General features: G+C 60.0%; 1 protein-coding gene across 3 annotated transcripts in view; it reads left to right on the forward strand.

Moving 5' to 3' along the window:
- Nucleotides 1-11886, forward strand: part of CARMIL2 (capping protein regulator and myosin 1 linker 2) — a 30365-nt gene that overhangs the window by 10720 nt on the left and 7759 nt on the right. For 2 of the 3 annotated variants that reach the window (XM_061375941.1, XM_061375942.1), the window contains 21 exons: nt 97-154; nt 644-816; nt 1010-1078; nt 1702-1795; nt 1871-1966; nt 2137-2265; nt 3226-3339; nt 3475-3650; nt 4099-4186; nt 4564-4680; nt 5125-5191; nt 6251-6552; nt 8120-8223; nt 8586-8982; nt 9190-9309; nt 9583-9619; nt 9781-9849; nt 10552-10839; nt 10986-11093; nt 11383-11493; nt 11573-11835. In XM_061375941.1, coding sequence (XP_061231925.1) covers nt 97-154; nt 644-816; nt 1010-1078; nt 1702-1795; nt 1871-1966; nt 2137-2265; nt 3226-3339; nt 3475-3650; nt 4099-4186; nt 4564-4680; nt 5125-5191; nt 6251-6552; nt 8120-8223; nt 8586-8982; nt 9190-9309; nt 9583-9619; nt 9781-9849; nt 10552-10839; nt 10986-11093; nt 11383-11493; nt 11573-11727 — 2872 coding nt within the window. In that variant the 3' untranslated portion in view covers nt 11728-11835. Of the gene's footprint in view, nt 1-96; nt 155-643; nt 817-1009; nt 1079-1701; nt 1796-1870; nt 1967-2136; nt 2266-3225; nt 3340-3474; nt 3651-4098; nt 4187-4563; nt 4681-5124; nt 5192-6250; nt 6553-8119; nt 8224-8585; nt 8983-9189; nt 9310-9582; nt 9620-9780; nt 9850-10551; nt 10840-10985; nt 11094-11382; nt 11494-11572; nt 11836-11886 lie in introns of those variants that run through there. The other variant, XR_009728853.1, reaches the window with a different exon arrangement.

An 11886-nucleotide genomic window follows, 5' to 3' on the forward strand; every position in this document is an offset into this window, starting at 1 on the left:
GAGCCAGAGGAGGAGAGGATGGAGCTCTGCCTGCTCCCCTGTGGTTGGGGGGATGTGGGGAGATGCGTGTGTAACCGCACCTTGCTTCTCCCACAGGGAAGGGCTGTTGGATGTCCTGCACCGCATTGTCCAGCTCACCCAGGAGGACGACTGCGTAAGTCCAGCTTGTCCTCAATCACCCCATTCTCTGTGCCCTGGTGCTGTCCGGATCCCTCCTCCCACAGGCTGAGAGCAAACCCACCTCCCTCCTGCTGCCATTCAAATCCTTCTGCTCTTATTCTCCTGGGTCTGAAGCAGATGCTCAGACAGGGAAGCGAGAGCAGTTCCTGTTCATCTGGGGAAGCGGGAGCCTGTGTCTGGCTGAAGGAACAGAGGAGATGCTTGGTGTAACCTGGCTGCAGCCCAGCTTCCCCAAAAATACCTCTTTCCTCCTTGCTGCCTGCCAGGGATCTGAGCTAAATCCAGGGGGTTGCCTCAGCACCCATCACTATCCTCTTCCTTGGGGTTCAGTGTGACTTGGGCTCTCCAAATCCAGCTTCAGGTGCCTGCAGTGGCTGTCAGACAGGGATGCTGTCTGTGTCTGCCAGGGAGACATGTCCTGGTGTGCCCTGGCCACCTCTCCCCTTCCTTGTCCCCTTTCTAGCCCCTCCAGTCTCTTTCGGTGGCCGAATCACGCCTCAAGCTGGGAACCAATGTCCTGCTGAGTGCCCTGGGCAGTAACACAAGCCTCATCGCTCTGGACATCAGCGGCAACGCCATGGGGGACACAGGGGCTAAGATGCTAGCCAAGGCCCTGCAGATCAACACAAAGCTCAGGTAGTTTTACAGCCCCTTCCAAAGTCCAAGTTTAGGTTTTGCGTATCAAGGTTCAGATTTTTAACCCATTTCTAGGCTTTCTGGTGCCTGGAGTCAGCCTTGGGCTCGCTATTCCTGGCTCATCCATGGATGGGCACCCTCCTTGGGGCTCTGTGGGTGCAGGCAGGGCTCACTCAGCTCCTTCTCTTTACAGGACTGTGGTTTGGGACAGGAACAACACAACTGCCCATGGGCTCCTGGAGGTGGCTCAAGCTTTGGAGAGGTAAAGAAGGAGCCGCTTGGTCCTCATGTTTTGTACCACCATGCAAAAGACCCTATGGCACCAGGGTGTCACCATCCACAGGGCCTTTTGTCCCCTCGAAGCAGCATCATGCAGTGTACAGGTCCCAAGGGAATTGGTCCACAGCTTTGGCCTTGCAGCCAGCAAAGCAACCTGCCACCAATTTGGTGATGACACCTTCATTACCCACCTCAGGGTCTCCCATGGCTCTGCATCCTAACCCAGCAGACAAGGCAATCCTCAGCAAGCATGGGGGATCTGCTGTCGGTGAAGATGTGATGCTCCCCTCCTCCCTGTGCATGAAAGATGGGTAGAGGTTGTCCACCTGCCCAGTATACCATCAGATCTGGTGTTTGGCCATGCAAGTACTCTGAAGGTGCAAATAAAGAGGGATGGATGGAGAACCTGGGCCGGTGGTCACCGCTGCCCTGTTGGGGTTTGTGGTGGCAACCCATCACCCAATCCATCTCCAGGGCTGGACCATGGGGCAATGTCTGGGCTGCTTTTGGGTGCAGTGTTACGTCTGTGGGGACATGTACTGTGGGGATGAGCCCCATGAGGCTGATGGAGGCTCCCCATGGCCACATGAGGCTCCTCTCCTACAGGAACTACACCCTCAAATACATGCCCTTGCCAATGAGTGACGTGGCACAGGCGTACCGCAGCCACCCCGAGAAGACCGAGCAGGCGGTGCACAAGGTAGGGGACATGGACTGGGGGACATGGGGCTGGGTGCCCCAACACCCACTGCTCATGGCCTCCTTCCTGCTGCAGCTCCAGTCCTGCCTCACAAGGAACCAGCTCCGGCACCCGCTCCCTGTGTGCACCTCATGGCCGCAGAAGGGCATCCTCACCCCCTCTTCCGAGCAGGTTTGCTTGGGGCCATATGGCATCCCTAGTTATTAGGCAAGGGTGCTCTGGGGGGCTGCAGTCTGCCTATGCCCCTACTGCCCCATCACTACATCCTCTGGGAAAGTGATGGTGAGGAAGGGAGGCGGCAGTGCTGCTCTGGGCCATGACACAGCCTCTCTGCACTCCAGATGGTGAATGAGACCTGCCTGAGCGTGCAGAAGCATGTGGACATGCTCAGCGTGTGCGTAGGAAGGGAGGTGGAGGAGGACATCCTCTCTGCTGAGGAGGCCATCAGGAATGCCAACCTCTCCGTCAGTGTGAGTCTGCTGCAGTGGAAACCTCACAGCAAACCCGGCTTCCATGTGGGATCAAAGCGGGATATCAATTAGTTAATGACACAATTAACCACCAGCCAGGGAGCACCAAGACGCTCAATGCCCCAGACACACATCACCAAGTGCAAGCTGTGAACTTCTGAGTCCCCTTCAAGAACAAGGCCCAGTATGTCCTTCATTGCCTTCCCCCAGGGGGATACGGTTGCATACACCCCATGGGATTGGGGTTTACAAGTGCAGCCCCTCTTCAGCAAGAGCCCCCCACCCTGTTCATGCACCCTCCATAGGAGAGGCGGGTGCTCCAGCTTTGGGACACCCCAAAACCCACAGATGCCCATACTGGTGAAATACTCTCCCCACATCCCCAAGGGGATGCTCCTTGGACACCCTCATCCTGCCCTAGATGAGTGCAGTCCAGTGATGAGGATGCTTTATCAGCCCATGATGAAGGCCACTGCATTGGCTGGGCAGCTCCTGGTGCTGATCCTCCTGGTTCCTCCTCTCTCTTCCCATCACACCTTTGCCTCCTGTGCCTCTCTTCAAACCACCTCCTTTTCTTGTTTCCCAACTCTTTTGGCACCCCACTGGGTACTTAATCCAGTGGAGATGATAGGATTTAAGAGGACAGTACTGATGGTGGAAAGGTGGTGAAAGGGATGAGAAAGAGTCTCCCCTGATGTGGGCAGCAGCATGGCTGCATGAAGGGGCTGAAGGTCAGTGGGTAGTGGGGAGCAGCTGAAGGTCCAGCTGGGGGTACACAGGGACCACGAGGGGCCATGATGCCCAACCCTGACCCACATACTAGGTCTCTGGGGCTCCCCGGTTGTTGCAGACAATGTTCTTCTGTGGGGCAACCACGGATATGGGCTGCGCATGAAAAGATGGAAAGCAAGGGTGAAGTGGCATGGGATGATCCACACTGTCTCTCTCTTCCCATGGCAGATCCTGCCCCTCTTGTATGAAGCAGGAAATAGCCCATACCAGAACAGCAAGCTACAGCACAAGCTGGAGTGTCTCACGGAGGAGGCATCACAGACCTGCGGCCGGGAAATCCAGGTGGGAACCCACAGGGAGCTGCCAACAGCACGGGATGGATCCCTGTCCTCAGCCCAAGGATAAGGGACAGAGCATCTCCACATAAATCCTGATAGAAAAGATACCAAAACCTCTCCTTTCCTCCCCAAACTCCAGGCAATCATGCAGGCGGTGCTGGACACAGCGCACAGCCTGTGCCCAGCCGTGGTGCAGAAGAGCAGAGTCAGGGACCAGCTGGTCAATGCCATGTCAGAGAGGATCCACCTCCAGGACCACCTCAACCTCAGCACTGTCCTGGACCAAATGGTCACTGATGTCTTCAGCAAGCTGAAGTGGGTGATGTGCTGTTCTTCATTCTCACTCGGTGGCTGGCTCTCACACACTGGTTTAGATTAGGATTTGAGGAGCTCGGTACCAACCGCTCCCTTCCTTATGTGATGGTGTGCTGGGTCCTGCTGCTATGTTTTTCCAGCTGTGGCTTTGCTTCCCGCTTGGATCTGGTTCAGCGTTCCCTAGGGAAGTCCCATGGGATGATGTTCCTGCAGGCACACCCCCATGGCTGGCAAAGGGGAGCCCTGACCATTAATGAGGGGATGCACTTGCATTCTTCATCCCAGACAGTGTCTGCTCCCATTCCTGATCCCAGCAAGCAGGAGCCGATGGTGTTACCCTGGGTGCCCCTCTGGGTGTATCCACCCAACAAGGCTGTCAGTGAGGGGCTGGCCCTGTGGCTTGCAGGGCTATGGGTGGTGACCCTGACACCCTTTTCCCTGCTCCCAGTGAAATCAAGCTGTCTGTCACCTCCGCCGTGGCTGACTGCATTATGGATGCTGTGCTGGGAGATCTGATCACTGCCCAGCGCAAACTGGTGAGCTGCCAGCACCTGGGCAATGGGAAATGGGATGCGGGATGTGGGTCTGGGTACCCCAGCATTGCCCAAGCACCAGCCACTGTTACGGTCATGGGTTTGCTGGCTGGGAAGCAGGACAATTCCCACTCAAGTTGGTTTTGATACCAAGTAATCCTCTCCCGGTGCGGTCACAGCAGCATTAAGGTCCTGAGTGAAGCCACCACATGGCGGGGGGTGCCAGGGTGAAGCTGGGCACTGGCCGCTCGTGCCTGGGGCTGGCAGCCTGCTAATCAGGCTTAAATGCGCTCACAAATCCCAGCCACAGGCAGGGAATGGAGCTGCACGAAGCACGCAGGGCGGCTGGGGATAACCGAAGCGCTTCCTAATGGTTTTAGGTGGAGAGCTTCCCCAGGCAGGGGCTCAACCTCCCCGCGCTGCTGCCGGAGCTGGCTGAGGATGATGCCGTGGCACTGGCGAGGGGCAGGAATCCTCCTGACCCTGCTGCAGAGGAGGTAGGGTCTGACCCCGCTGCCATCGCATGATGCCTGGCTATAACCGCCTCTTATCCGCCTTAACGGATGATGCCAGGCTTAACGGGGCTGCAGGTACCCCCTAGGGCAGTGCCAAGGCAATTAGTGCTGGGAAATGGTGCTGCTGGCCAGCCCACCCATACTGCCTGCACTGCTGCCACTGGGAGTATGTCCTTGTGGTGGTCCAGGCTTTTCTGGTTGCTTTGGGAACTGGGTTCCAACCTGGGAAAGGGTTCTGACCAGGAAAGCAACACATCTGGCATCATGTGTGGTTTCAGTGCTGGATCAAGATGAAGGGATGCAGCCCTGGGGGTGATGGAGGGGTTGCACCCATCACTGTGGCTCTGGTGTGCTGTGCCATGGGATGCCACTTGCCATGGCCAGCTTGCCAGTGCTGAAGCCACCATCACCCCTCTTTCCTTGCAGTACAAGATGGCCCTGCGGAGGAAAACCAAGCATTTCAGGAGCATCCGGCCCACGCCAAGCGTAAGAAGTAAGGTCACTCTGACACAGCACGGGGTGTACTGTGCCACGGCCATGGGGTGTGACAGAGCAGAGGGGGCCAGCAGAGCCCCATGACAATGGGCAAGGCCCCCATGGTGATGGGCAGAGCCATGGTGATGCTACAGGCAGTGGGCAGTGCCTGGCAAAGGGACTGTGTCCCCTCCAGAGAGTCTCTCTCAGTGCTGTGGTGTGGGTCCATAGGCAAAGCTCACCTTGAACCTGCTGTTGTGCTGGTCTTGGGGGTCAGCTCCCATAGGGAGGGGGTGGGAGGTTTGTCTGTGGCATCTCCCCCTGCGCATCACGGATCACCCTGAGCATGGGCTTCACTGAGCCACCCAGCACCCTGGGACCCAGCACGAGGGAGGAGATGGTGCTGCTGATGCTGCCCCATTGAGCCCTGTGTGCCTGGGGGGCAGGATTTAGGGGGGCACAGGGAATGAGCAGCTGATGGGCAATTTTGGCTTCTACGGGCTTTCCCTGTGATGTGTGTTTGGCTTTGGCTGAAGCAGAGCTTGCGCTGGACCCCCACGCCTGGCACCCAGGTGTCCCCTGATGTCCCCAACCCAGCAGCATCCTGCCTCCCATCCGCTGGGGGGGATGAGGAGCTGCCTGCAGAGCAAACGGTTGTGTGTTGGTGGGGGCTGCACTGATGGTACCCGCACCACACAGCTGCTACTTGCTTTGCTGCAGGGATTTCTGCCCGAGCATCTCCCTTCCCACACCCCCCCAGCATTCCCCCTCCTCATCCCCCCAGCATCCCCCCTCTTCCTCCTCATCCCCGCAGCATCCCATGCACACACACACTTCCAGGGACCGCAGCAGGATCCATCCCTGCCTGCGCCACAACGCTGCTGTCCCGGGAGCAGCCACGCAAGCTCTGGTTGGGTACGGCTACGGCTACGGCTACGGCTACGCACCCTCGCACGGCACAGCCGGGGCCAGGCTGACCCTCCGCGGGTGGGTGAAGGTGATGATGATGGTGACGATGGCGATGATGATGAGGCCCGGCGAGGCTGGCGGCCAACCGGGACCCTCTCGCCCTTCGTAGGTGTCTCGGAGCTGGAGCCGGCGGCGGGCAGGGACGCGAGCGGGCTCCGAGCTCACCGGGCGCTGCCGTCGCTCAGCCCCGCCGCGCCGGCACGCCCTGCCTCCACAAAGGATGCTGAGCCTGCGAGCGGCTCGCTCCCCTCCGCGCAGCCTGTCCCCGCCGCCACCGGATCCCTTACGGACCTGCCGACCGCCGCCGGAGCCCTCATGGACCTGCCCACTGCCGGCCAGAAGCTGGAGCACTGCACCAAAGCCAGGCCCCGGCCCAACCGCAGGCACAAGCAGCCGCCCAGCAAGCCCAATGTAAGCAGGGGGCAAACCGTTGGTAAGGGTGGGTTTTTCCTGGGGGGGGGGTCCCCTTTATTTTGTCAGTTGGGTGGGTTATTGCCGCCTGTATTGGTGGGAAGGCAGGGAAATGAGAAGCGGGAAGCTGCCGCTGGGTTATTATCCTGCATTTCGGTGCCTCCTTGGAGGAGGGGGGAGTCCAAAAGCATGGGCAGAGGGAGCTGGGAGGGGGCGAGGGAAATCCTTCATCCCCTTTGCTGCTGCCCACTGGGAGATGCCGGCTGGTGGAGGCAGCAGGGATGGAAAGCCGCAGAGTTTGGGTGCAGAGGGGCCAGTGCCTTCAGCAATGGCTTCAGATGCTGCTCTCCTCCTAATGTGCTCCCCCCTCATCCAAAACCATCGTCTCTCAAGTGCCAGCAGCCACTATGGCTCCTGGTGATGCTGATGTGGGGCTCTGCAGGACACAGCAGGGGGGATATACCCACCCCAGTCAAAGGCTGAGCACTGGGGATCCTGCCTTTGCATCCCCCTTCCCTAAGGAAAAGTAACTTTTGGGTGCAGTCAGTGGAGAGTCCGACTCCATTGCTGTCCCCAGGGCTGGATCCTGCTGGCATTACCTTGTCACTATGCCACCATGATGCAGCTGGATCCTTCCACCCATTGGAAAGCCCTGGCTTGTATGGCTGCAGCAGTGCTTGCCCTTGGACAATGGTGGAACCACAGGGCAGGAGGAGAGGCAAGAGCCGTTTCTTGCTTGGGCAAGCCTTGAGCAAGGACAGGCTTTGACAGATGTGACGTGACAGGGAGAGCAGATCTCAGACGGCTGGAACAGCTCCTGAGCAGCATCAATCCAGCCATAATGAAAAGTCGTTATGGATTGAAATGCCACCGGTGATGGAGCACTTCCATCTCACCTATAGGGAGCCACCAGTGCAGTGCCACATGCCAGGGTGGAAGGCTTGGCCCATGCTTTGCCATGGGGATGGAGTGGGTAGCCTTCATGCAGGTGGTGCTGGCACTCCAAGGTTGGACTTGAGGATAAGCACCAGCCTGAAGGATGCAGATGTGGGTCCACACAGGTCACACGATCCATCATCCCCCAGCAGCATCCGTGTCCCTTGCTTGGAGCACAGATTGAGAAAGCATCCTTGCCAAAGGCTTCTCCCATGGGAACAGCGGGGTCAGAGACCTGGCCCAGCTCTAGGAGGGCTTCAGCAGGTTTTGCCATCATGTGTCAAGGAGGGGCAGAGGCTCCTTTCCTGTGTGTAGCACAGGGGTGCCTGAGCATGTAGGGGTGCCATACATGTGTGTGGAGCCACCAGCACCCTACACATGGCACCCAGCAGGGTGCAGCAGGCTATCAGAAGGCAAACAGCTGTCAGGAGCTCCTGATGCCCGAGGGATGCAGTAGGATGATTAGACTTGGGATGCAGCCGATAACACCATGGTCTGGCTTTCATGCTGGACCCATGGTGAGACGGAGGGCGCCAGCACCCCTCCTGCACGGGCACCCACTTGTCAGCGCACAGGCATGGGTGACACGTGTTCATGTGTGGAGGTCTCTGACTGCTGCACTTGCTCTTAGGTGCAGCCCGTGGCCTGTGAGAACAGCGAGGACAGGAGCATCACCCGCGTGGATGAGGGGCTGGAGGACTTCTTCGGCAAGAGACTCATCACAGGGGACCTGCCGTAAGCCCAGGGGGTGCTCCGGGCCCTGCACCCAACCCCAGGGCTTGGGCAAGGCCCCTGCCTTCACCTTCCCAGCAAATGGTCCCAGTGCCAAGGAGATACTGGGGGAAACATCACACTCAGGGGCACTACCGAGGGCAAGGCTGGTGGGAGAGGGCAGCCATGGGGTAGGGAATGTGTCCAGCACCCCATTGCCGTAAGAGTGGGGAGGCAATGGGGCATCACCTATAGGGTCCCATGCTGGGAACATCATCTCAGGTGGGATTTCCAGGGTCTAGATCCATCCCTTGAGGGTGGGCGGGGATGGGGGAGGGAAATGCAGCCCAGAGCTCACCTTTCCCACATTCTCCATCTCCCCCCAGCCCCACGGCTCCAGAGACCTGCCCTGGGTCGGCCCCGCCGGCTCCCTCCGGCTCCCGCACCCTCAAGAAGAAAATCGGGATTTTTTTTGCCTTCAAGAAACCCAAATCCAGCCGGGGCTCGAGGTGCGAGAAGGACCCCGAGGGCGCCCCCCGGAGCAGGCGCTCGGTGCTCAGTGACATTTTACGACCGCCCAGCAAGGCGAGCGAGGCAGGGAAGCCCCTGAGCAGATCCGAGGAGGGGGAGCTCGCTGCCGAGCCCCGCGCAGAGCCTGAGCACTGCCAGACCCCCGGCTCTGCCCGCAGGATCCGGCTCAAGTACTCACGGGAGGGCAAATCCCAGTCACTCATACTGCTGCCCGGGGAGGATGAGGACGCACTGGGAGTCAGGCAGGACAAGGTAAGCGCCGCCACCGAGCGACCGCTGCTGCTCCCACCGAGGGGGCTCGCGGTGGGGTCTGCCAGGCACAGGCAGCACATGGGGACAGCAGAGTGGTGGCTGGGTTGCGGCCATGCCTCCATCACCCAGGGGTACAGCTGGGGCTGGGGACCGGGGGGATGCTGTGGTGGGTGCCGTGCCCCTGGCAGGGGGATGTGTGTCCTGCAGAAGAGGCAGCTGGAGAAGAGCGATGTGGAGCTGCCCGGCTCCTTCGAGCAGCGTGTGCAGGTCATGCTGCACCGCATCGGCATCACCAAGGGCCAGGCTGCCGAGGGCAAGAAGCAGCAGGTAAGTAGAGGACACATCCTGCACCCGAGGTGGTGGTCCATGGGGTGGGGGGTGCCTGTGCCACTGCTGCCCGTGCCCTCTCTCCTGACACATAACCCTCTCCAAGGGGAACGAAATACGGACTGCAGTGCACTGCATGGTGTCTGTCTGTCCCTCCTTCCCCGTGCGCACCCATCCCCTGCAGCCACCCCAGAGCACTGCCCTCTGCATCCATCATCCCTGAGAGTAATGCCACCCTGACCCCCTCCTCACCAGGTTTCTTTCCCCTTGCAGAGCAAAGACAGCGAGATCAAGAAAGCTGGCTCTGATGGTGAGGAGCTGCATCCTCCCCCCCAAGGCACCCATGGATGGGCATGGGCATGTCCCCTTGGGCACCCAGCTGTGGGCCCCGCCACATCTCCCCCTCACTGGGTGCTGGTGGCATGGAGCAGACCCAGGTCACTGATGCTGGCTTGTGTTTTGTGCGTGCAGGGGATATTGTGGACAGCTCTGCAGAATCACCGCCATCCCTGAAGGTCCGCACGCACTCTGTGTCCACAGGTAGGTCACTGGAGGGGGTTCGGGACGGTCACACCAGCCCCCAGAGCAGAGGGGTCTGTCCCTTCTGCTGGCACCAAGGAGTGCTAATGGGGACTGCTGAGCACAGGCGTGGTGGGCATTTGGGCAGGGACCCACCCCTGGGACAATGCCCAGTGCTGGTGATGGTGGGTGGAAACAGTCCCTGGAGTGGCTGCAGACTGGTTCCCAGCACATGGGATGGTCCCATCCCCAGGAGTCTCAAGTCCTGTGTTCAGTTCTGGGCCCTCACTACAAGAGACACTGAGGTGCTGGACTGGGTCCAGAGAAGGGCAGTGGAGTGGAGAAGGCTCAGGGGGACCCTTATTGCTCTCTACAACTGCCCGATGGGAGGATGGAGCCAGGAGGTGGCTGGTCTCTGGTCCCAAGGAACAAGGGATGGGACAAGAGGAAACGGCCCCAAGCTGCACCAGGGGTGGGTTAGACTGGATGGCAGGGACAGTTTCTTCCCCAGAGGGTGCTCAGGCATTGGAACAGGCTGCCCAGGGCAGTGGTGGAGTCACCATCCCTGGAAGCGTTCACACACCGTGTAGATGAGGCCCTTACTGCCATGGTTCAGTGGCAGTGCTGGGGAGCAGTCGATCAAGATGGGTGATCTTGAAGGCCTTTTCCAACCTCACTTATTCCATGGTTCTATCCTTACCCGTGGCTCTGTCCCCCCCACAGACACACCCTTCCGCAGCCCTGCTGCCATGGTGGAGCCCCAGCCAGCCTGGAGATCCCTTGGGAAGCTGCTTCCCACCGAGCCGCAGGGCATCAGCAGCTTCCAGCAGCCCCGGCATTCCCTCGTCCTGGCCGACCCCAGCACGGTGCCAGAGCCGGGGCCCCGGGAGGTCTGGAGCAGCAGCCTGCCACGGCTGGGCCGGAGTGTGCCGGTGGCCTTGCCATGCAGGGTCGGCCACGGCGGGGAGCCAGGCGCCAGCAGCCCCCTGCCCACAACGCCTGACACTGAAGGTAAGGATGTATGAGCCCATGGGGGCCTTCATCCACTGCTGGCCTGTTCCTTGGGAATGATGGCAACAGGGACCCAGCACTGGGTGTAGAGAGGTCTGCCAGTGAGGTTGGGGTGCTGCAGGCTCCCCATTCCCACTGCTTCTCAGACAACCAGTTGACACCACGGCTGGCAGTGCCACGGGGGATCGGTCGCCGGGCTGTGTCCATTCATGAGGAGCAGCTCAGGAGGCCTGAGTGCCCAGCGGAGCTGGGAAGTAAGTGGGGGCTGGAGTGGGACCACAAGCACCCCAGAGGAGGGAGGTGCTGGCTCGGTGGCATTCTTTTGCCTGGTGGTGCTGCCTGTCCCAGCTCATGGGTGGGCATCCACGGTGCTGGGGTGATGGATGACGACATCATTGCACTGGGAAGATCACATGGGAGACTTGGCATTGGGACTGGCTCCTGCAGCAGCCTGGCTGCCTGAGCTCACAGGCAGAAAGGGGGAAGGAGTCAAGCAATGGGGCTGGGTAACCATAACGTGGGGCTGGGTTGTGTCTCTCCCAGTGGGCACGGTCCCCCTGCGCCTGTGGCGGTCGCCTGTGCTCAGACGGAAAACCAAGCATGAGTCCCTCCCGGAGCCGGATGGAGAGCCCAGAGTGTCCTTCGATGCTGCAGGTGAGATAAGATGCTCCCCTCGCTCGCAAGGTTTGGGGTACGGAGGGTTCCTCTGCACTCACACCAGCACCCTCCGTAGGGGCCGCACTGCAGGACTGGCCCCATGCCGGCCTAGAGCAGCTGCAGGCTGGAGCAGGCACTGCCGGCGAGCGGCCACAAACTGTTGGGAATGGACGAGACTCAGCAGCTGCAGACCAAAGACCAGGCCGGGGGCAGCCAGCCCTGGGACAGTGAAGCCCCTGCATGCTACTGCGCTGTTCCCAAGAAAACCCTGCAAGGAACTCCTGTGCCAGGGGATTGGCAGCTGCGGCACAGGAATGCTCCATACCAGGGCAACGACAGCATCACTTCACCTTCTGCTGCAGGGATGGACATCACCCATGAGGACAGGGA

This window comes from Neopsephotus bourkii, unplaced genomic scaffold (assembly GCF_033783945.1).
Source record: "Neopsephotus bourkii isolate Nb327-2 ecotype Australia unplaced genomic scaffold, CSIRO-AGI_Nbou_v1 NB_1680, whole genome shotgun sequence".
Classification (NCBI taxonomy): Eukaryota; Metazoa; Chordata; class Aves; order Psittaciformes; family Psittacidae; genus Neopsephotus; species Neopsephotus bourkii.